This window comes from Scyliorhinus torazame, chromosome 1 (assembly GCF_047496885.1).
Source record: "Scyliorhinus torazame isolate Kashiwa2021f chromosome 1, sScyTor2.1, whole genome shotgun sequence".
Lineage (NCBI taxonomy): Eukaryota > Metazoa > Chordata > Chondrichthyes > Carcharhiniformes > Scyliorhinidae > Scyliorhinus > Scyliorhinus torazame.
The window spans coordinates 201,305,604-201,330,990 of NC_092707.1; the positions used below are offsets into that span (position 1 = coordinate 201,305,604).

At 48.1% G+C, this 25,387-nt stretch overlaps 1 protein-coding gene across 2 annotated transcripts in view; it reads right to left on the bottom strand.

Annotated features, from left to right (window-relative positions):
* The window catches only part of inpp5b (inositol polyphosphate-5-phosphatase B), a 280,167-nt gene that overhangs the window by 233,294 nt on the left and 21,486 nt on the right, over positions 1-25,387 (bottom strand). For both annotated transcript variants that reach the window (XM_072501900.1, XM_072501893.1), the window contains exon 4: positions 23,402-23,512. In XM_072501900.1, the coding sequence (XP_072358001.1) occupies positions 23,402-23,512 (111 nt within the window). The remainder of the gene's footprint in view (positions 1-23,401; positions 23,513-25,387) is intronic.

Sequence of the window (25,387 nt, forward strand, 5' to 3'; positions counted from 1 at the left end):
CCTTAATGTTGGCGAGTCCACTACTGTTGCAGGCAGGGCATTCCACGCCTTCCTACTCTCCGAGTAAAGAACCTACCTCTGACATCTGTCCTATATCTATCTCCCCTCAATTTAAAGCTATGTCCCCTCATGCTAGACATCACCATCCGAGGAAAAAGGCTCTCACTGTCCACCCTATCCGATCCTCTGATCATCTTGTATGCCTCAATTAAGTCACCTCTTAACCTTCTTCTCTCTAACGAAAACAGCCTTCCCTCAGCCGTTCCTCATAAGATCTTCCCTCCATACCAGGCAGCATTCTGGTAAATCTCCTCTGCACCCTTTCCAATGCTTCCACATCCTTCCTATAATGCGGCGACCAGAATCGCACGCAATACTCCAAATGCAGCCGCACCAGAGTTTTGTACAGCTGCAACATGACCTCATGGCTCTGAAACTCAATCCCTCAACCAATAAAAGCTAACACACCGTACGCCTTCTTAACAACCCACTCAACCTGAGTGGCAACTTTCAGGGATCTATGTACATGGACACCGAGATCTCTCTGCCAAGAATCTTACCATTAGCCCAGTACTCCATCTTCCTGTTATTCTTCCAAAATGAATCACCTCACACTTTTCTGCATTAAACTCCATTTGCCACCTCTCAGCCCAGCGCTGCAGCTGATCTATGTCCCTCTGTAAGTTGTAACATCCTTCTGCACTGTCCACATCTCCACTGACTTTAGTGTCATCTGCAAATTTACTCACCCATCCTTCTACGCTCTCCTTCAGGTCATTTATAAAAATGACAAAAACAGCAGTGGCCCCAAAACAGATCCTTGTGGTACACCACTAGTAACTGGACTCCAGTCTGAACATTTCCCATCAACCACCACCCTCTGTCTACTTCCAGCTAGCCAATTTCTGATCCAGACTGCTAAATCACCCTGAATCCCATGCCTCTGTATTTTCTGCAGTAGCCTACCGTGGGGAACCTTATCAAACGCTTTACTGAAATCCATATACACCATATCAACTGCTTTACCCTCATCCACCTGTTTGGTCACCTTCTCAAAGAACTCAATAAGGTTTGTGAGGCACGACCTACCCTTCACAAAACTGTGTTGACTATGTCTAATCAAATTATTCCTTTCCAGATGATTATACACCCTATCTCTTTCAACCTTTCCAAGATTTTGCCCACAACAGAAGTAAGGCTCACTGGTCTATAGTTACCAGGGTTATCTCTACTCCCCTTGTTCAAGAAGGGGACAACATTTGCTATCCTCCAGTCTTCTGGCACTATTCCTGTTGACAAAGATGACATAAAGATCAAAGCCAAAGGCTCAGCATCTCCTCCCTAGCTTCCCAGAGAATCCTAGGATAAATCCCATCCGGCCCAGGGGACTTATCTATTTTCACACTTTCCAGAATTGTTAACACATCCCCCTTATGAACCTCAAGCCCTTTTAGTCTAGTAGCCTGAATCTCAGTATTCTCCTCGACAACTTTGTCTTTTTCCTGTGTGAATACTGACAAAAAATATTCATTTAGCACCTCTCCTATCTCCTCGGACTCCAAGCACAACTTCCCACTACTGTCCTTGACTGGCCCTACTCTTACCCTAGTCATTCTTTTATTCCTGACATATCTATAGAAAGCTTTAGGGTTATCCTTGATCCTACCTGCCAAAGACTTCTCATGTCCCCTCCTGGCTCTTCTTAGCTCTCTCTTTAGGTCCTTCCTAGCTAACTTGTAACTTTCGAGCGTCCTTACTGAACCTTCATGTCTCATCTTTACATAAGCCTCCTTCTTCCTCTTGACAAGTGTTTCGACTGCCTTAGTAAACCACGGTTCCCTTGCTCGACCACTTCCTCCCTGCCTGACAGGTACATACTTATCAAGGACACGCAGTAGCTGTTCCTTGAACAAGCTCGACATTTCCATTGTGCCCATCCCCTGCAGTTTTCCTCTCCATCCTAAGTCTTGCCTCATGGCATCATAATTGCCTTTCCCCCAGATATAACTCTTGCCCTGCGGTATATACCTATCCCTTTCCATCACTAAAGTAAACGTAATCGAATTGTGGTCACTATCACCAAAGTGCTCACCTACCTCCAAATCTAACATCTGTCCTGGTTCATTACCCAGTACCAAATCCAATACGGCCTCGCCTCTCGTTGGACGATCTACTTATTGTGTCAGGAAACCCTCCTGCACACATTGGACAAAAACGGACTCATCTAAAGTACTCGAACTATAGCGTTTCCAGTCAATATTTGGAAAGTTAAAGTCCCCCATAACAACTACCCTGTTGCTTTTGCTCCTATCCAGAATCATCTTTGCAATCCTTTCCTCTCCATCTCTGGAACTTTTCGGAGGCCTATAGAAAACCCCAAACAGGGTGACCTCTCCTTTCCTGTTTCTAACCTCAGCCCATACTACCTCAATCGACGAGTCCTCATCAAACGTCCTTTCTGCCACCGTAATACTATCCTTGACTAACAATGCCACCCTTCCCCCTCTTTTACCATCTTCCCTGAGCTTACTGAAATATCTAAACCCTGGCACCTGCAACAACCATTCCTGTCCCTGCTCTATCCATGTCTCCGAAATGGGCACAACATCGAAGTCCCAGGTACCAACCCATGTCGCAAGTTCACCCACTTAGGAACAGAATTCGGCCACTCGGCCCATCGAGTCAGCTCCGCCATTCAATCATGGCTTATATTTTTCTCATCCCCATTCTCCTGCCTTCTCCCCATAATCCCTGATCCCCTTATTGATCAAAAACCTACCTATCTCGGTCTTAAAGACAGTCAGTGATTTGGCCTCCACTGCCTTCTGCAGCAAAGAGTTCCACAGATTCACCACCCTCTGGCTGAAGAAATTCCTCCTCATCTCTGTTTTAAAGGATCGTCGTAGTCTGAGATTGTGTCCTCTGCTTCTAGTTTTTCCTACAAGTGGAAACATTCTCTCCATGTGCACTCTATTCAGGCCACACAGTATCCTGTAAGTTCAATAAGATCCCCCCCCATCCTTCTAAACTCCAACGAGTACAGACCCAGAGTCCTCAACTGTTCCTCATACGACAAGCTCTTCATTCCAGGGATCATTCTAGTGAACCTCCTCTGGACCCCTTTCCAAGGCCAGCACATTCTTCCTTAGATACAGGGTGCATAACTGCTCACAATACTCCAAATAGGGTCTGACCAGAGCCTTATATAGCCTCAGAAGAAGTACATTCCTGGTCTTGTATTCTAGCCCTCTAGAATGCTAACATTGCATTTGCCTTCCTTACTGCCGACTGAACCTGCACGTTAACCTTAAGAGAATCATGAACAAGGATTCCCAAGTCCTTTTGTGCTTCTGATTCCTAAGCATCCTCCCATTTAGTCTATGCCTCCATTTCGCCTTCCAAAGTGCATAACCTCACACTTTTCCACATTGTATTCCATCTGCCACTTCTTTGCCCACTCTCCTAGCCTGTCTAAGTCCTTCTGAAGCCCGCCTGCTTCCTCAATGCTACCTGCCCCTCTACAGATCTTTGTATCATCTGCAAACTTAGCAACCGTCTCTTCAGTTCCTTCTTCCAGATCATTAATGTATATTGTGAAAAGTTGTGGCCCCAGTACCAACCCGAGGTACACCACTAGTCACCGGCTGTCATCCTGAAAAAGACCCCTTTATCCCCACTCTCTGCCGTCTGCCAGTCAGCCAATCCTCTATCCATGCCAGGATCTTACCCTGAACACCATGGGCTTTTAACTTCTTCAACAGTCTCCTATGCGGCACCTTGTCAAAGGCCTTCTGGAAATCTAAATAAATCATATCCACTGGTTCTCTTTGTCGAACTTCCTTGTTCCTTCCTCAAAGAAATCTAACAGATTTGTCAGGCATGACCTCCCCTTGATGAAGCTGTGCTATTTTATCATGCACTTCCAAGTACTCCGCGATCTCATCTTTAATAATGGACTCTAAAATCTTACCAATGACCGAAGTCAGGCTAACGGGCCTATAATTTCCCGCCTTCTGCCTCCCTTACTTCTTAAACAGTGGTGTTACTTTAGCCATTTTCATGTCCTCTGGGACTCTTCCTGCCTCCAGTGATTCCTGAATGATCATCACCAATGCCTCTACAATCTCCTCAGCTATCTCTTTTAGAACCCTGGGGTGTAGTCCATCTGGTCCAAGTGATTTATCCATTAACATTAGATGCATTGGACAGGATTCTCCATTTCTGAGACCAAGGGCTGGATCCTCTGATCGCGACACCAAAATCAAGTTCGGCGATCGGCCAGCGATTGCATTTTTATGCTGGAATCGGGGGCGGTGCCGTTTCCCCGATGCTGCGCCCCCTCAAAAATACTGTACTCAAGGAGTAGCCGCACACCGCCGGTGAGGACATCACCTGAGGCCCTCCCACGATGCTCTGCCCCCGATGGGCCGAGTCCACAGCGGCATGGGGCACGTGTCCTCACAACCTTCGGGAACCTCACGTGGCGGCTGCGGACTGTGTCCAGCGCCGCCACAGTCGGGGGTGGGGGGGGGGGATCACGTGGTCCGGGGTGGCGAGGGGGTTACGGGGGTTAGATTTTGGCAGGCCAGGTCCACGTGTGGCCTGCGCCATGTTGCACAGCGCGGCTGCCGTCGTGACATGCGCAGCCACGGACCCGCCCATTCTGCGGCTGTATCCACAGGTACGCGGCACGGCTGCTAGCCCCCGACCAAGTGGAGGATCGGTGCGGGGCGGTGCCGACTTTTTGGTATTAAGACCAGATGGATCCTGCAGACATAGCCGGAGAATCGGAGAATCGAGTCCTAAGTGTTGACGCCAACGCAGAATTCGTGGACTTTTACAACAGCAAAACTGGCACCACACCTTACCAATTCCGCTACTGTTAAGGAGCTCGCACCGGCGCCATGTGGAACACAATCGATTCTAATGGAAAACGGTGCAGATTAGCCAGGTCCCTGATTGACACTTGGGTGGTTGACAAGCTGCAGCCGTATATACACATTACAATCCCCACACACACTCATCCCAGCCAACAAGATGCACTGGTTGTGCTGGAGCGTGCCCATACAGCTGATGGGTTGGCTGGGGCAAGAAGACACCCAGGAGGGTTTACAACCCGTGACCCTAAGTTCACAGTGGGCTGTTAGCAGCGTGCAAATCTGCATGGCCGCCTTGCCGCTGCGGCAATGGTGTTCTCTGCCCGTCCATCCCGACCCCACAGCCCAACACCTGTCCACCCCCTGTCCCCACCCCCCCACTCTCACCCCTCCCCCCGGCCCTGGCAGAAGCCCTCCAGCCAGCGGCACTAATGTCAGCAAACTATGACGATGTTGGACACTTTCCGTGTCACTCGCTCTCCCCCAGCTGCCACCACGCCGGTTTCATGATTTTTATAAGCACAAGTGAACCAAGCCGTCGGGAACTCAGCCCATTGGAGGCGGAGAGCGGGGAGAATACCGGGTCAGGCCTGCTAATGATATGCAAACAGTGTCCACTGTATAAGTGTTCCAGCACGCTGTCAAGGTGACGGAGAATCACGATTTACTGTCAAATCGGCACCCGCTGCGATTTTGGCGTCAGAACCTATTCTCCACCCAATCGCATTTCGCCATTGGCAATCGGAGAATTCCGCCCATTATATTTTCAGTAGCAATAAGGAAAGCAAGGCTATCTCGGACACCATGTTGAGCTGTTAAAATATTTGCTAAGAGTATATAATTATATTTCCAACAGGACAAACTAAAATAATGCTTTCAGCACCAGATGTTAACCAATAGTATTGTATAATTGTGCAGACCTTGGGCGAAATTCTCCCCAAACGGCACGATGTCCGCCGACTGGCGCCCAAAACGGCGCCAATCAGACGGGCATTGCGCCGCCCCAAAGGTGCGGAATGCTCCGCATCTTTGGGGGCCGAGCCCCAACATTGAGGGGCTAGGCCGACGCCGGAGGGATTTCCGCCCCGCCAGCTGGCGGAAACGGCCTTTGTTGCCCCTCCAGCTGGCGCGGAAATGACATGTCGGGGCGGCGCATGCGCGGGAGCGTTAGCGGCCGCTGACAGTTTCCCGCGCATGCGCAGTGGGGAGAGTCTCTTCCGCCTCCGCCATGGTGGAGACCGTGGCGGAGGCGGAAGGGAAAGAGTGCCCCCACGGCACAGGCCCGCCCGCGGATCGGTGGGCCCCGATCGCGGGCCAGGCCACCGTGGGGGCACCCCCCGGGGCCTGATCGCCCCGCGCCCCCCCCAGGACCCCGGAGCCCGCCCATGCCGCCTTGTCCCTCCAGTAAATAGGTACTCTAATTTACGCCGGCGGGACAGGCAATTTCTCGGCGGGACTTCGGCCCATCCGGGCCGGAGAATCCAGCGGGGGGGCCCGCCAACCAGCGCGGCCCGATTCCCGCCCCCGCCGAATGTCCGGTACCGGAGACTTCGGCAACCGGCGGGGGCGGGATTCACGGCGGCCAACGGCCATTCTCCGACCCGCTGGGGGGTCGGAGAATGACGCCCCATTTCTTTACAATTAAGTGATATTTCCACATGTGAATTACACCTAATATTCACAAATGTCTCTTTCAAAAATGTCAGTGGGTGTATAGCTGAGTGTTTATGGTTAAGAAGCTTGTAGTTGTGATTCTCCAGTTTCTGCATCATGCACATGTGCAATTGGTTTCTGTGCTTCATATCAAACTAGAAAAAACAAGTGTTCTTTTCACTGAATGGGGTTTATTTTCTGTCCCTAATTGTCTTTGAGGGTGGTGGGAGAGCCACATTCCTGAACAGCTCTGATGTAAGTAATGTACCTGCAGTGGTGATGAAAAAGAAGCTCCACAATTTTGACCCAGTGACAGTGACAAGCACAAAAAGCAATTTAGTTCCAAATCAGATAGTGTGGTCTCGCAGCGTCTTGATCGTCAAATATTGGCGGGAAGACCGGTCAAGTACCAGCTGCAAATAAGCATTGTTCACATCGAACTTGGTGAAGGAGCACCCGCCAGCTCTGCATATAGGTCCTCTATGTGGTGCATGGGATAGTGGTCCAACCTCGAGGCAGCATTGACCGTTAGCTTGTAGTCACTGCAGAGGTGGACCAATCCGTCCAGTTTCAGGACTGGGACCACTGGAGCCGCCCAATCAACAAAACGTACAGGCCAAATGATGTCCAGATACTCCAAACGTTCGGGCTCAGTGCCCATCTTGTCCACCAAGGCAAATGGAATGGACTGTGCCTGTAAAAAGCGTGGCTAAGCCTCTGGTCCAGCTGGATCGTATCTTGGCCACGAGGCCTCAGACAATCCGCAGCACAGGCTGGAAAACCTCCGGGACTGTTCTGAGCACCTCACACAAACCACCAACTCTCACTTGTAAAATATGGGGCCAGTCTAAATAAAGATGGTGCAACCAGTCACACCCCAGGAGACTGGGGCCATCGCCATGAACCACTATCAAAAGGAGTTGTGTCAATTGACAACCATGAACAACAGGGGTCAACACTATCCCCACAATCTGCTGCTGCTTCCCCGTGTACGTAGCTCAACGAGACAATGTGTTTGCCTAAGTCAACACCAGACATCCCGTCAGATCTGGTCGAACATGCTCTGGACCACGACGGATATCCCCTGCCCCAATATCCAGTTCCATGCACAGCCTGTGGCCGTTTACCTGTACATGAATAGGGGCCACTCGGGACGCCGCTAGGCAATGTAATTGCAAATTGGCCTCCTCTTCCTCAGGAGCATCAAGTGAAAGGCCCTATTGGACAGACGCCGACCCTGACCGGGGTGCCTAAAGCGCTGGGATCACACGGTCGGCAGTTACTCCGGTGCCGATGGCAACACGCCCAGGCACGGAGGTGCATTGCCTTTGACGGAGTCCAGGGAGGGCTCCCGCTATCAAGGACAGCCGAGTAACCGTAGGTCGGGGCCTCGCTGCCTATCCAACTGGATGGGGGGGCACCCCAGGATGAGCCATGTCCCAGGACTTTCACCTCCATACCCTGAATTTCCTGAACGCCACGTTCCATGCTCTCTCGAGAGATGGAAATTTGCAGTGCCCGCTAGAGGTTCAACGAGGGCTCGTCCAGGAGTCTCTGCTGCATCTCTACATCAGGGATGCTTCAGACAAAACTGTGGTAGTCTGTGTAGAGGTATTACGGTACCTGGTAATGCTGGAACACCATTGGTAAATATTGTATGTTTCCTATTGGTCAAGCTGTATGGTAGCTCCGCCCTGCAAGGCGGGGTATAAGTGCACGTGCCACCCCAGCAGCCTTCTTTCTGTACCTGAGCTGCTGGGGGAAACATCTAGTTTATTAAAGCCTTCAGTTGGACTACAACCTCGCTTTAGTGGTCATTGATCGTGCATCAGAAACAATCTCACAATATCTAATAATAATAATCGTTATTGTCACAAGTAGGCTTACATTAAAACATGGATCTTGGGGTCCACGGACAGAGATCCCTCAAAGTTGCCACCCAGGTTGATAGGGTTGTTAAGAAGGCGTCTGGTGTGTTGGCTTTCATTTACAGGAGGATTGAGTTTAAGAGCCGCAAGGTTTTGTTGCAGATTTATAAAACCCTGGTTAGGCCTCACTTGGAATATTGTGTCCAGTTCTGGTCGCCTCATTATAGGAAGGATGTGGATACTTTGGAGAGGGTGCAGAGGAGATTTACCAGGATGCTGCCTGGACTGGAGGAAAGGTCGAGAGACCTCAGGCTTTTCTCACTGGAACGAAGAAGGAAGAGAGGTGACTTGATAGAGGTGTACTAGGTGATGAGAGGCATGGGTAGAGTGGATAGCCAGGGACTTTTCCCCAGGGCAGAAATGGCTGTCACGAGGGGACATAATTTTTAGGTGATTGAATGAAGGTATAGGGGAGATGTCAGAGGCAGGTTCTTTACACAGAGTGGTGGGTGCGTGGAATGCACTGCCAGCAGAGGTGGTGGAGTCAGAGTCATTAGGGACATTTAAGCGACTCTTAGACGGGCACATGGACACCAGTAAATTGAAGGGGTGTAGGTTAGGTTGATCTTAGATTAGGATAAATGGTCGGCACAATATCGTCGGCTGAAGGGCCTGTACTGTTCTATGTTCTATGTTCTAATACTGTAATGAAGTTACTATGAAAAGCCCCTAGTTGCCACATTCCGGCACCTGTTCGCGTACACAGAGGGAGGATTCAGAATGTCCAAATTACCCAACAGCACGTCTTTCAGGACTAGTGGGAGGAAACCGGAGCACCCGGAGGAAACCCACGCAGACACAGGGAGAACATGCAGACTCCGCACAGACAGTGATCCAGCCGGGAATCGAACCTGGGACCCTGGCGCTGTGAAGCCACAGTGCTACCCACTGTGCTACCATGCTGCCTTTAGAAAGAGTTCCCGTACTCACAAAATTTAGCGAGCCTGCGCAGTTGGGTCATGAACTCGGTCACGGATTCAACCCAGGGCTCGCTCTGCCATATTGAAACAATATCTCTGAACAATCACAAATGGTGAAGGGCTAAAATGCTAACCGATGAGTTCAACAAGCTAGTCAAAAGCACGGGTGTCCTATCGCTTCTCGGCCTTTTGGCTAAGATTAAGCGTCTGTAGATTGAGCCTTTGGGTTCAGATCTGGTATGTCTCTCTTGTGGGGACCATAAATTTGATTCAATTTGAATTAGTTTTTTGGAGCAGGCAAGGAGCTGGATTAGGGGTTCGCCCCTGACCCACACTCTGAGCCCTGGCTTGGTAAATCAGAAAAGGAAAAAAAAAAAGCACGGGTGTCCTGTGCTGCTGGATATGCAAGGCTACTGATAACCTTATAAGTCTGGGCCCATCAAGTGGTCAGTAAGATTACTGTCCTGCGCTCATCCTCAGTGATATTGTTGGTTCAAAAAAAGTAGCGCATACACTCTGTAAACTGGGACTAGTTCTAGATCCTGGCATCGAAAGAATTCGGTCGGCCGAACAACAGCATGGCGTGGAAATGCGGGCCCCAACCTGCAACTCGAATCCCAGGAGGTGGCTGAGCTGGAAGGCCTCAGCTTCTACAGTGGACGGGTTTTGCTACTTATCGCCAGTTTTGTGTCAGCAAGAAGAGGGAGTCTACACCGAGTTGAGTGAAATCAAAAGATGTATTTTCAGAGCTGTAGCGACACAACATGCAATGATAATACACATCCGGGTAAGACCCGGCCATTCCCCAGCCGGCTGATTTTATACCGGAAACTCGTCAGCTGCCTTGTCCCCTCAGCGAGGGAGCGCATCCTTCCTTTCGGGAAGAGCATATCCCCAATGCCATAGGTTTCAGTTGGACCGAGGGTATAACAGAGGGAATGTATGTTTAATGTTATGAATGGTGTGCCATAAAACGGATTGCTTTGTCCTGGATGGTGTCAAACCAGCGTTGTTGCAGTTGCAATGCATCTAATAACATGACTGATACACTTCACCATGAACATTTTAAACCAATTTTCTGTCCTGAATATCAGAATGAGAGAGGAGGGAGGGGGGCTTCTGGGTAATTGACTGATTTTTGGTGCTGTTTTGCATAAATATATTTTCTAATTTTTGAAGGCGACAATTTTTGGTGGGCTGCAGTTCCTCCTGCGCTGAAAGCCCTCAAGTATTTTACCAGGAACCTTGCTGCACACCCAAGTCTAGCCAGTAGGCCAGGCAATAAAATCCAATCGTGTTCACCTTAATCTTCACACTTGCATCAGTGGTGATCAAGAATGGCTAAGGCAACAGGGCTATCTATAGAATTGGAATGTGACTCTGAGGCTGACCACAATTCAGAAACTGAACCTGGGGCCTTTTGGTCCATTTAGAAATTGAACCTGGGGCCTTTTGGTCCATTTATCAATAAGTAAACTTTGCTAAGTATCATGATGATATGGTGCCACCAATCTCTTGGAATGCTGTGCCAGCGTCAGTTTAATATGAGAGCCCCCACAGCAAGAATTCTCAGAAGAAGGGACCTCTAATCAGCTAGGTCTGAGCAAAAGAGGTTTATGGAGTAAGGGCCCTTCCTGTTGATTCCCTCATTTCTTTTACTTTGTCGTCATCATTTTGATCCATGGACATGTACCTTGAAGTCGAGCAGAGGAAGTGAGTAACTCAAAGTGGCAAAATAGTACACTGTGCTATTGAAGGTTTAGCATTTGAACAGCAGAGCTCAGACTTTCTGGCACCAGAGAGATCTGGCTTGCTGGTGGCCAATGAATTGGCCAAAGGCCGGACTCTGCCCGGCAACAGGCAATGATTGGGTCCTTCCCGAGTGGGATGGTTTTCAGAGAACCCAGCAAGAGACAGTCAGGTCCCAGACACTGAGAGAAGAAGCCGTGAGCTGTTCTATCTCTTTCACCAGAAATGTTGTCTACCTGCTGATTTCTGAACCTGCAGAGAAGTTTGAGACTTGGATGAATCTCTAGTGAAAACCATTACATGCTGAAAGCAAAAACCACAAACTGAAGGTCTCTACTGAAGAAAGGTGCACTGAAGACAATCCATCTGAAAAGAGACTTTACTCGTTTTTATATTATTTTTCTTTACATCCCTCTTCCCCTCTGTGTTTGTCTGTTTTGTGTGTGTGAAGAGGGTGAGGTGAGTTTGGGGGGGGGGGGGGGGTGTAGGTCAGAAACTAGACAACATTTAACCAGTTGAATTTGCTGCATATTTAATTGTTATTAATAAAAAATAATTGTTTAAATTTACAAACCTGGTGATTAGTTATTGGGCAGCCGGACACCAAAGACGTTGGGTATTTACTAAGAATCAGTTGTTTATTTTTAATAAATTTAGAGTACACAATTCTTTTTTTCCAATTAAGGGGCAATTTAGCGTGGCCAATTCACCTACCCTGCACATCTTTTTGGGTTGTGTGGGCGAGACCCACGCAGACACGGGGAGAATGTGCAAACTCCACATGGACAGTGAGCTGGGCCGGGATCGAAGGCTGGTCCTCAGTGCCGTGAGGCAGCAGTGCTAACCACTGCGCCACACCGTGCTGTCCCAAGAATCAATCGTTAATTTCAATTGTGTTGCAACTCCGGGTCAAATGGGGCTGGAATTTACTGTGCCCTAGCCCAGGGTGTCGTAACAGTGGTGACTATGGACTGGAAGAATTATACCTTGAACCTACATTAGCCAACCTGTCGTGGTGCGTAACGAAGCATGGGAGCATAGTTGGCGAATGTTCAAAAGATGATTCCACAAAATTGTACTGAGTCATTTTGAAAGAACATTTAATTTGCCAACACACCCAAAATAACACTTACATGGGTGGAGGGCTGAACTATTAGTATTTGCACAGTGTAGATGGAAACAACCAAACTGCTTGAGAGATAAATATTGCTCGAATTATTAAGTCACAAACATTCAGATGGAAACAAAATAAAGTACTTTCCAGCAGAGAGGAAAAAAATAGGTAAGATATGGGTAATACTTAGTATGCAATGACAAGAGTCAAATGTGAAAAAAATTATTCGTTCACATGTCACATTTGCTGCAAAGTTTGGCTCCATAGTTTCAGAGCTATGGATGTTATTCTGGTATAAAAATGGCATTTGCACTGAATGCGCGGGATGTCATTTTGAAGAAGGCACATGCGCCAGAATCACACATGAAACTAATACGAAATTTGATACAATCAGGGAAATAAAGAAAGTAAAAATACAAGATGAATAGCATATTAGAGAATGCAATGTTACAGGTTTTGATTGTTTCACACACTGCTCTCTCATTCATGCAGCCTGGCAATGCTTACCAAAGGCAGACCAGGCCTTAGCACCTTTCATCTCAAAACTTTAGTTTTCTGCTTTCTATAATGTTGCTGGTGTGATGCAATGGTTTACCTTGATAAGTAGCACATTGAAACACACTCAGGCATTGGTTGCATCAGCTAACATTAATAAATCAGATTAATTGCAACATTCACAGCGAGTCATGCTTTCGTGGTTTGAAATGGCTGTATGCCTCTGGTGAGAAATTCCACAGGGAATGCACAAGAGAAGTTCGCTCAAACGTATTTGGATCAGCACTCAGACTGCTGGTGATGAAAGAACATAAAGAGATATTGGGCGCAATTCTCCCATCGGGAGACTAAATCCCGATGCCGGAGTGAAAACCGGAGTGTTTCACTCCGGCGTCGGAGGGCGCTCCCAGCCCCCTATTCTCCCGCCGCCGGGGGGCTAGGAGCGGCGCTGCGTCATTTACGCACGCCGGGCCTTGGCGCCGTGTAAAAGCGGCACCGCGTAAATGACGCGACCGGCGCCGCATAAATGACGTCATCCGCACATGCGCAGTTGCCGTCCTTCCCGCAAAAAGATGTCGGATGGAGCTTGCAGGGCAGCGGAGTAAAGGAGGTCCACCTTCAGAGAGGCCGGCCGGCCGGTGGGCACCGATCGCGGGCCAGACCCCTTTTGAGGACCCCCCGGTGTAGGAACCACCACCCCTCCCCTCCCTGGTGCAGGAACCCCCCCTTCCCCACCCCCCCCCCCCCCCCCAGCGTGCCTGCGCTGTTCCCACCGGCAGCGACTAGGTGTGGACGGCGCCGGCGGGAACCTGTCATGTTGGGCAGGCCGCTCGGCCCATCCGGGCTGGAGAATCGCCGCTCGTCCGTTACCAACGGCAAGCGGCGATTCTCCCAGTGGCCAGCCATGATTCTCGCCGCGCCGGTTTGGGGGAGGTGGGAGAATCGTGTGCGGGCGTTGGGGCGGGACTCGCGCGGCAACCGGGCGATTCTCCCACCCGACGTTTTGGGGGGAGAGAATTCCGTCCATACTTTTCTTAAACCTGACTTGGTTACAAATCACAACACTACTACTATCACACCAGACGATAACACAGTCTATTAATTGTTCTAAAGCAACAATAACTTATACTTATGTCACACCTTTCATGTAATAAAACATCCTTGGTGGCTCATAGGAGCATTAAAAACAAAATATGACACAGCCACACAAGATGATATTAGGTCAGGTGGCCAAAAGTTTACTCAAAGAGGTCAGTTTTCAAGAGTGTCTTAAAGGTGAAACGTGAGGTGTAGGGAGTTTCAGCGCTCAGGGTCAATGCAACAGGAGGCACAACCACCAATAGTGAAGTGATAAAAATGAGAAGAACGCAGAAATCTTAGAGAGTTGTGATGCTCGAGGAGATTGCAGAGATAGAGAGGGGTGAGGCTAAAGGACTTGAAAATAAGCCAAAGAATTTTAAAATCACGCGTTGCTTGACCACAAATCAATGTAGGTCAGTGACCACAGCAGCAACAAACAACTGGAATTTATGTAGTGCCTTTAACATAATGAAACAACGAGAGCATTACAAAATAAAACATGGCAGGGTGATGGGTGAATTGTACTTGGTGCGACTTCGAACACGGACAGCAGATTTTGAGCAACTTCAAGTTTATGGAGGGTAGAATTAGGAAGGCCAAAAGTAGGTTGGAATAGTTAAGTCTGGAGGAAACAAAGGCACAAATGTGGGCTTCAGTAGCAGATGAGCGGAGATAGAGGAAAAGATGAGCAAAGCAACAGAGATGGAAGTAGTTGGTCCAAGTGAACATGCAACCTGGGCCAGAAGCTCATCTCAGGGTCAAATGTGACACCGAGATTGTGAACAGACAGTCTTATTCGTAGATTGTTGCCAGGAAGAAGGATGGAGTCAGGAGTTAAGGAATGGAGTTTGGAGCGAAGACCAAAGACAATGGCTGAAGTCTCCCCAATATTTAACTGGAGGAAATTTCTGCGCATCCAGCACTGGATGTCAGATAAGCAGTCTGATGTTTAGCAGTGGAGGGAGTTGGCAGTGGGTTAGAGCAGGGTGTGGTCAGTGTACTTGGGAAAACCGCACTGTTCTTTTGAATTATATCATCAAGGGACAACAACAGGAGGGACACCAGAGGTGACAGTGCAGGAGTAAGAGAAGCAATTGCAAGTGAATCTCTGGCTCGCATTAGACAGATAATAATGGAACCAGCTGATTTTAATTTGCATATCAGGTGTCTCACGACAAACTGAGGCATCTAAATGATCTTGCGGATTATTGATTTTCAACATTCCATCACTGGTGAACCCAGATGCAGACCCTCAACTCCAGAATTCACCATCTCCCTCGCCTCCTTTAAGGCTCTTTGCCTAAGTTTTGGGTCACATGTCCTAGTATATTCTCGTGTAGCTGGTTGACAAGTTTTGCTTGATAAAGCTCCTACGAATTACTTTAGGACCTTTTATTACAGGTGGATTCTCCGGCCTCCCAGTCATGTGTTTCTCAGCAGCGCGAGGCAGTGCGCCGCTCGCTGGTGGAAAAATTCTCTGTTCCCACCACTGTCAATGGGGTTTCCCACTGAAGCAAACCCACGGCGGGGGTCCGCTTCCAGCCGGACCGGAGAATCCCGCCGTCTGCAAACAGACAGAGAATTCCGGCAGACCCACGGCTACAACGTTGCTGTAGTTCTTCATCCAGAAATATTTTCCATGGTCTTTTTACTGGGCTAAGCCACAAAATAATTTGGTATTATACTACTACTGACCTAAAGGTCCCAGTTGCTGCACTGGGTCTACGACATTGGTGAGGGAACCAAAAAGAGGGAAAAACCTCCTTGACCTCATCCTCATCAATCTACCAGATGCATATGCATCTGTCCATGACAACATTGGTAGGAGTGACCACTGCACAGTCCTTAAGCGAGACGAAGTCACACCTTTACACTGCGATGCCCATCATTGTCTTGTGTGGCACTCCTACCATGTCATGTGGAATGGATGTCAAAGAGATAAGCAACTCAAAACTGAGGCACTGTGGGCCAACTGCAGCAACAGAACTATATTCAAGTACAATCTGTAACCTCACGGCCCAGAACATCCCCCACTCTACCATCATCATCAAACTGGGGGATCAACCCTGGTTCAATGAAGAGAGCAGGTGAGCTTCCCAGGAGCATGAATAAAAATGAGGTGTCAACCTGGTGAAGCTATGGGAACTTCCGGTTGCAACATGTAGGTGGAGGTCGCACGTTAGGTGGCATCCACTAGAGTATCTGGTTTTTGGACTTTTATGCCCGGTTTCAGGGTAGTTTGTGAATGGGTTTGTGTGGGAAGTGATAAGGAAGCCATGAATCAAAGACCCAGAACAAGGGTGCTAGAAAGAAGGGGGCGAGCGAACGTCCGCCATCGAGTAAGGCTGTGAGTCCTGCAGGAAGATAGATGGCAGGGGTTTGGTCAATGGTTGGGGCCGCTCCACTCATGGTGGACACTTTGACAGAGGTGATGTCGGTCGAGTTTGAGAGCTTGTTTGCCAAGCATAGGAGATGCTTCGGAGTGAGATGATGACTGCGATGAAAGAGAGGGTGAAGGAGGAGATTGCCCCGGAAATGTGGCAGTGATCAAGACATCGGTCGAGGTGTAGGAGCAAGGAGAGAAGCCGAAGGGGGTGGAGGAGATATTGTCACAGCTCAGCGACCAGTTCACCTCGATGGGTGAGGAGCTACGGAGGGTGGCAGAGTCCAAAAAAGGGCTCAGAGCCAAGGTGGAGGACCTGGAGAACAGGTCGAGGAGGCGGAATCTGAGAAACATGGGCCTGAGGGGAAAATCGACAGTAACAAAAGGATGGGGCGGGCCTGGCCGGATGGGCAGGGCCCAGGATAATGGTGTTAGGAATTGGGGGGGGGTGAGAGATGCCCAGTCAGAATGGTGATGTGGAATGTGAGGGGATTAGGAGGACTGGTGAAGAGAGCGAGGGTTTTCGCGCACTTGAAGAATTTAAAAGCTGATGTGATGATGCTATTTGAGGGTGAAGGATCAGGTGAGGGTTAGGAAGGGTTGGGTGAATCAGTTGTTTCACTCAAGGTTCGATAGTAGGGCTCGGGGAGTGGTGATATTGGTGGGCAAGAGGATGAGGTTTCAGATGGAGAAGGTGGTGGCTGATGAGGGGGTGTAGGTACATGATACTGCCGGATGTGCTGGAGGGAAGGTTCGTGGGCTGGTAAATAGCCCCAATTGTGATGATACAGGGTTTGTGAAGACAGCTTGTGTCATCCTGGATCTGGATACCCATGGGCTGATAGTGTTGGAACCGAGGTGGACAGGTCCCTGTCGCGCTCACTGACCTAGGGGAGGGGGCGTTGGCTGGGCTCATGAGGGAGATGCGGGGGTGGACCCATGGAAGTTTTTACACCTGTCATGGGAATGTCACTTTAAGAAATTTTTGTCTTCTCAAGTGGCTGCAGTGATGCAGTGTGTGTGTGTGTGTGTGTGTGTGTGTGTGGAGTTGGGCTCTATCTCTGCTTTTTACTTTCGTTTTGAGCTGGAAGCTGTTTTTGCTCTGTTTTAGTTTTGTTTTCAGTTGGATGGCTGCATTCAAACCAAGGAGGTGTATTTTGGTCTCTCTCTGCATGCTAAAGAATGTCTCCAGACCACTTGATGATTTCAAAGTAATACCTGTTTCTGTAAGGAATGCAAACCTACTGTCTTTGTTAAAAAGGGTCTTTGGCTTATGGATGTTGTTTGGAAAGTTACTAAGGGTTACCTATACAGTACTGAATCTTTTGCGGGGGGTGGGTATCAGTGTTGGTAGTTGATAAGATGTTCACTGTGTGTTTCTAAAATGTTCACTGGATTCATAGAATAAACATTGTTTTGTGTAAAAATACTTTCGATCTCTGTTGCATCACACCTCTAAAGTAGGCCCTTGTGCTCCCCATAACCAAAATCTATTAAAAGTTGTGGGTCAGGTGAACTCCATGATATACTTTGGTGTTCTCTATACCCTGGCCCATAATACACCTAAAATATCGGGAATAGTTTTTCTCCCCAGTGCACAAGGTGTTTTCGAGGATTAACTTTTTTGTCATGGGAAAGGCTGGGGTTAAGAGATCGGAGTATTCGGCAATTGTGATCTTGGATCACGCTCCACATTGATAGATGTAGTTATGGAGAAGGGGCAGCCCAGAGGCTGGGGTGGAGAATGGATGTGGGGTGACTGACGGATTGGAGCTTCTGTGACAACATAGGGAAGGTGATTGCAGAGTGTGTGGGGTTTAATTCCACGGGGGAGGTCTCACAGTTTGTGGTCTGGGAAGTTCTGAAGGCGGTGGTGGGGGGGGGGGGGGGGGTGATCTTGTTTAAGGCTAAGGTGCATAGGGAGGAGAGGGAGGAGCGCCATTGACTGATGGAAGAAATTTTGGAGGTGGATGGGAGGTGCGCGGGGGACCCGGACCCAGGTCTCCTGGCAAGGAGGAAGACGTTGCAGGTGAGGTTTGACCTATTGTCCACGGGGAAAGCGATGTGTCAGCTGAGAAGGGCGAGGGGAGCTGTTTATGAATATGGGGCAAAGGCAGGGTGTATACTGACAGGTCAGCTCTGAAGGGAAGCCATGGCAAGGGAGATAGTTCGGGGGCGGGATAAGGCGAGTGAGTTGGTGATGGCTACACAGTGAGCTAAATAGCTGGCTTGTAAAGCAGACCAAGGCCAGCAGAGCGGGTTCAATTCCCGTACCAGCCTCCCCGAACAAGGGCCGGAATGTGGCGACTAGGGGCTTTTCACAGTAGCTTCATTTGAAGCCTACTTGTGACAATAAGCGATTTTCATTTTTTAATTTCCGTAACAGATTAATAAAGTGTTTGAGGCGTTATCTAAGGTCCGGAGGAGGAGTGGGAGATGAGGGAGTTTCTGGATGGGCTGGAGTGTCTGAGGTTGGGGGAGGCGGAGAGGGCACGATTGAAGGGGCCTGTGAGGGATGAGGAGGTGAAGGTGGAGTTTGGGAGGATGCAGCCAGGGAATGCAGCAGGGCCTGATGGGTTTCCAGTCAAATTTTATGAAAGATTTAAGGATACGCTGGCGCCATTGGTGGTGGGAAAGTTTGAGGACGTGATGGTCAGGGATAAACAATGGGGCAGGCTTCCATCTCGCTGCTGTTGAAGAATTATAAGGATCCTGTTGAGTGTCGGTCATATAAGCCCATATCTCTGCTGAATGTGGATTCCAAGATACTGACAAAGGTTTTTTTAAATGTATTTAACATCTTTAGGTTGTGGAGGTGAGTCCCACACAGACAGAGGGAGATTGTGCAAACCACAGACAGCGATCTGGAGCCGGGATCGATCCCGGGTCCTTAGTGCCGTGAGATACTGACAAAGGTGTTGGTGTTAGGGTTGGAAGGGTGCCTCCCAAAAGGTGATTGAGGGGGATGAGATGGGGTTTGTAAAGGGAAGACCGTTGTCCTTGAATGTGAGGACATTGTCGAATGTAGTGCTTTCTTCGGGAGAGAGGAGGGAGATGGAGATGGTGGTGGCGCTGCATGCAGTGGAAGTGTTTGATCAGGTGGAGTGGATTTATTTGATGGCGGTCTTGGTGAAATTTGGGATTGGGCCGAAGTTTGTGGCGTGGGTGCAGCTGCTATATAAGGAGCCAATGGCGAGCATGGGCAAAAATAGTATGAACTCACGGTATTTTGCATTGCATTGGGGTACAAGGCAGGGATGTCCCATGTCCCCCTTCTGTTTGCACTGGCTATAGAGCCCTTGGCTATTGCGCTGAGGAGCTGGGGTTGTGGAAGGGGACAGTGAGGGGGTGGGGTGTTCTGAAATGCAGACGATTTGCTGTTGTATATTTCAGAGCTGAGCTCTTCGGTGGGGAGGATAATGGAATTGCTCCAGGGATCTCGGACATTTTCAGAGTATAAATTGAATTTAGGGAAATATTTTGTGGTCTCCCCTCTGGGAATAGGGACTGGGGTGGGGGTGGGGGGGCTGTCATTTCACCTGACGGTGTCTCATTTTAGGTATTTGGGGGTGCAGGTGGCCAGAGATTGGGCAGGGCTTCGGAAGTTTAACTTCACTAGCTTGGTGGGGAGGGTGAAGGGTGGAGTCCTCCAAAATTGGTTGCATTATTATTGGGCGACAAATGCAGAAAAATGTCAGGGTTGGAGCAGAGGTGGAGGGGCTTTGTGGGCAAGGATGGAGGCGGGCACTTGCAAGGGGTCAGGGTTGCGAGCACTGGCAACGGCGCCGCTCCAATGGCTCCAGCGAAGTATACGGTGAATGCGGTGGTGGTGGCCACATTCAAGATCTGGAGGTAGTTTAGACAGCCCTTTAGGTTGGGGGCTGGGTCGGGGGTGATGACGATCAGGGGTAATCATGGGTTCGAGCTGTGGGAAACACAGCTCACTTGATAATAATTTACACTTAGCCAAATTCTGAAGAAGTATTTTATTCAATCGATCTTGCAAGAACGGGTGCCGCCTGTCAACATTAGCAGACACACCAAATCAATACAGCAATATTTCTTATATACAATCTCTGAGAAATACAACCCGCCCTCTGCCTTGCCTGCTGTTTCCTCATCAGTCATTCCTTATTTGGACTTATGTTCATTTTGGCTTCCGCCTTGCTTCGCCTAGCAGTGATTTCTGAGAGCTCCTGGTACATCCTTGAACCGTCGGCTAAAATGATGGAGAATGAGGCCCCCATCTGCACCTGCATCTTGTTATTGTAAGTTATGTTCATTCCCGAAGGTCAGTCACGTACACAGTTACAACAACTTTGGCACTGCAGCTTACACAAAACTTCACTTGACATCTTATTTCCCATCAAGCACTATTGTTGACATCTTATTTGTGAACCAGGGTTATTCATGTAAAAACAACATAAAATGCTCATTTCTCATAGAGCCAGGGAGAATTGATGCAAGGTTCCAGGGATCCGGGCAACCACAAAATGATGCACGAGACTATTCGGTCCATTATCAATGTGCCAGCCCTTTGCAATAGCTACCTATTTATTTACTTCCTTTCTCTTCCCCAGAGCTCTCCATTTTTCTTGCTGAAGGATATATCCAACTCTCGAGTTACCAAATGAATGGTTTCCACCACTGTCAGACAGTGTATTCACAATCATAACCACTCGCTATGTAACAATTTGATCCTGGTACCGCCACTGGCTCTTTTGCCAACTATCTGTGCACTCTGGTTCCTGGTTATTCTGCTATTAAAAGCACCACATTATAGAATTTACAGTGCAGAAGGAGGCCATTCGGCCCATCGAGTCTGCACCGGCTCTTGAAAAGAGCACCCCACTTAAGCCGACACCTCCACCCTATCGCCGTAACCCAGTAACCCCACCTAACACAAGGCAATTTAGCATGGCCAATCCATCTAACCTTGCACATCTTTGGACTGTGGAAGGAAACCGGAGCACCCGGAGGAAACCCACGCAGACACAGGGGAACCGTGCAGACTCCGCAGACAGTGATCCAAGCCGGGAATCGAACCTGGGACCCTAGAGCTGTGAAGCAACTGTGCTAACCACTGTGCTGCCCCTTAAATCAACCCCACAGTCCTCAACAACCTTCTCCAGCATTCATTAAAGATCTCATTTGAGTTAGTCACACACTATTTGTCTTCAACAAATGGTTTTCATTTATTAACCTGACCCTTTTTACTAAATGTCAACTAATTTTGTCACAGTTTTATAATTTTTAAAAGCTTTATCACACTGGCATGAGCCTGATTGGCCAGTCAATATCAGATTTAACGCTCTCTTGAATACAGGTGCAACAACTTCAATCTCTGGCACCTCTCCCATATCTACCTTGTGATAACAGCCTCCATAGTTTCCACCCTTCTTCTCCTCCTCATCTTGGCATGCACCTCATCGGCACCAGTTTCCACTTTTATATTGCAAAGTTCATCTTTAGCTATCTCTATCCCGAGCAATTTCTCTCCTACTTCCTTTTTTTGTAACATTGTATCGCTCCCCATTAAAGAGGATGTTGCCCAAGTACTTATTTATGACCTCAGCCACCAGAGACCCAGGTTCAATTCCAGCCTCGGGTGACTGTCTGTGTGGAGTTTGCACGTTCTCCCCATGTCTGTGTGGGATAAATTCCAGGTGTTCTGGTTTCCTCCAAGGGTCCAAAGATGTGCAGGTTAGGTGGATTGGCCATGCTAAATTTCCCTTTAGTGTCCAGTGATGGGGTTATGGGGTTGCAGGGGATAGGGCATGGGTAGGGTACTCTTTCAGAGGATCGGTGCAGACTCGATGGGCCGAATGGCCTCCTTTTTTAAAAGAAATATAAATTTAGAGTACCCAATTCATTTTTCCAATTTAGGGGCAATTTCATTTGGCCAATCCACCTACCCTGCACATCTTTGGGTTGTGGGGGCAAAACCCACGCAAACATGGGGACAATTTGCAAACTCCACATGGACAGTGACCCAGAGCCAGAATCGAACCTGGGACCTCGGCGCCGTGAGGCAGCAGTGCTACCCACTGCGCCCTCGCTGCCCTGAATGGCCTCCTTCTTGACTGTCGGGATTCAATGATATCTTCTGCCTCCACAAGATCTCCTTTTTAGATCCTCACCCTTCCTCTGACTACCCTTTCACTCGGGGTGAGATTTTCCGGTTGCGCCCACTCCAAATATTCACACCCGAGGTCAACAGACCTTTAAACGGTCCGTCAAATTTTCCGTCTTGGCTGCAACGATTCCCGTGGCGGACAAGATGAGGAAGTTTACCCTGTGTGTTTCTTCGTAAAGGACTTTGGGGTTTCATTTTATGTTACCCACTAATATATTCTCATACATTGTCTTTGCCCCTCTACATTCTCTTTGCCCCTCTTTTATTATTTTTCTTATATCTCCTCTGTACTTTCTATCTTCAGCTTGATTCTGAGAACCTTACATTTGTCGTAAGTCGAATTTTTCGGTCTAATTTTAGCCTCTATATCTTAGTTATTCAGGCAGCACCAGCTGAGTTGCCCTTTCTTACCCTCTCACAAGAATGTGTCCATTCTGTACCCGAACCATCTCTTTTGCAGCCCTCCCATTTTTCAATTGCTTTGACTATCGATCTTTTCATTCCAATCAATCTGGGCCAGATCCACTTACAGCTCGCTCAGGTTAGCCCTCCTCCAAGTAAGTAATTTAATGCTTGACTGTACTTTACCCTTTTTCCGAAAACTTGAGGACAAAGCTGGCAGGTCTGGTTGAAGGTTAAAATGAGAAATAAATTGCCACATATTAGAGAAGCGGCGCAACAGGAACTTTTCATTAACGTTCAAGGCAATGAAATCAACCTGGAGCACATGAATAAGGCCTACCTTCAACAATGGAAGTATAGCATGTCTTCCCCTTTCAGGTCTGCAGTACGTTGTGAGCATCAGAATTGGAACTATACAGGACTCTGTGGGTTATGCTCTCCTCCTTTTATGATGTTGGACCTCTCATGGTGCACATGTAATCAGTGCCTGCCTCCCCCATTCCCGCCCAGGAAGTTCCAGCGCTAGTTCCAACAGGTTAATGACTTGGCAAAATTTGGTCCCGATCCTACTTCCACCGCTGGCCCCAAATCTACTGACACATTTGGGGGTCTTTAGACTTATTTCTGAGCAATTTTAAATGTAAAGTAACAAACATGTTCTTACCTTCACGTGCCTGGTGGGCTTCTTGTAGGAACATCCTGGTCTGTGAACCAAAAGGGAGCTGAAGTTCCAGGTCAACATCTCTCGATACTATTTTGACTGTGGTATCGGAACCTACATGAAGTGTCAATAAGTAGTTCAGAACAACATTATTGCAAGTTGGTCATGTAGAGCAATGTGCACACAAGCTAAATCCCCCACCATGAATTCCAGCTCTTGTTAAAATCATAAACAGTGCACAATGAAATTTGCACAATGAAATTTGCACCAGCTGAAGACGCAGAACCTGCTTTACTCTGTGTATGGACCAGTCTACATTTCAATGCACGACTTTCAATATTGAAACACAATTGGTTAAATACTCCACTACATTTATGCAATGTTAAAAGGGGTGAAATTTGCCGACTTTCTTGACACAAGTCCCAACCTTTTTGGTGGCCCTCTCCTGGGAAAAGGTATCTAGAGCAAAACTTGCTCAAAATTCTTTGCGATTTTAAAAATATAAAATGGTAATCAAATTCTAAGTAATAAATTACCCCCTTTTCAAGCTCATTCAGAAAATCATACTTTCATTTGAGTGAGCACAGTTGACTAAAACAGCTGCAAATATGGATGCAACAGAAAACTACACTTTGTGAACCTAACATTTTGATGCTGTGGTTACATTTTGAGCCATTGAAATGAAAACACAGTGAACAGTGATATCAAATCTGTGATAATACTGACACCTGGTGGCATAAACCAGGCTGTTTGATGCCTTCCAAAAGTAAGTGTTATCTTCCACCAATAGAATCATAACATTTACAGTGTAGAAGGAGGCCATTCAGCCCATCGGTCTACACCGGCCCTTGGAAAGAGCACCCTACTTAAGCCCACCCCCCCCCGTAACTCCACCTAACCTTTTGGCCACGAAGGGCCAATTCAGCACAGCCAATCCGCCAGACCTGCACATCTCTGGGCCGTGGGAGGAAACCAGAGCAGCCGGAGGAAACCCACGTAGACACGGGGAGAATGTGCAGACTCCACACAGACAGCCACCTGAGGCCGGAGCCAAACCTGGGTCCCCGGAGCAGCAAGGCAGCAGCGCAAACCTCCGTTCCACCCAGCTGCTGCTTTAGGAAGTTCAGAGAATCAACATCCACTGCATGAGCGGACAGCCCGTTCAGAGGTTAACTATTCTCTCGGAAAAGAACAGCCTCCTGACATCTAACCCAGGCCTAGTCTTACAAGACTCAAATTGTTAGCCTGGTCCTCCATAACTTATTTAGTTGGAGCAAACTGTCAACTGAAACACAATCTATTCCCCTTTATCAACTTTATAAACATCAGTCTGATCTGTTAACTCTTGTGTCTCTCTAAAATACGGTCTCAAACCTCTCAATCTATTTTGAAAGCTTAGGAGCTTTATACTAGAATTTAATTCAGTAACCCTCCCCTGCACCCTTTCCAAAGGCATGGGGCACCAGCTTTGGCATGGAAATCACAAACTGTTCCAAATACTTTACACATTACAGGTTGGATTTTCTCTCATTTCAAGTGCCACCTACCCTTAGTGGTGCAATAATTGCATTAAAACTTTCAGACTGCACTGACTCGTTCAAGGAACTCTGAAGTGGTTTGTGTAACCGAGCAAAAAATTATAAACACGGACAAAGTTCAACAACTTGAAAACTTTACAAATTAAAAGGTTGTATAAAAGTGCATGAAGTAAAAGCAAAATCTAGAAAACCTTTCAAAAATGGAAAATTCTGCAAAAGGCTTTGAATTGATTCCAGATACTTCTTGGATACCAAACTCTACCCCAGTCCAGGATAAAATAAGCAATCCTAATAAAATTACAGCACATTCACATTTTGTGGGAGTAAATTATATATGCAGGAAAAGTGCTTCTTTGTTCATCACCCAATCTACGCATTAACTGCTTCAAAGCAGCTAGCTATAAAAACCTATCATGCATCAGCTGAGAAGATTTCCAGCATGATAAAATCC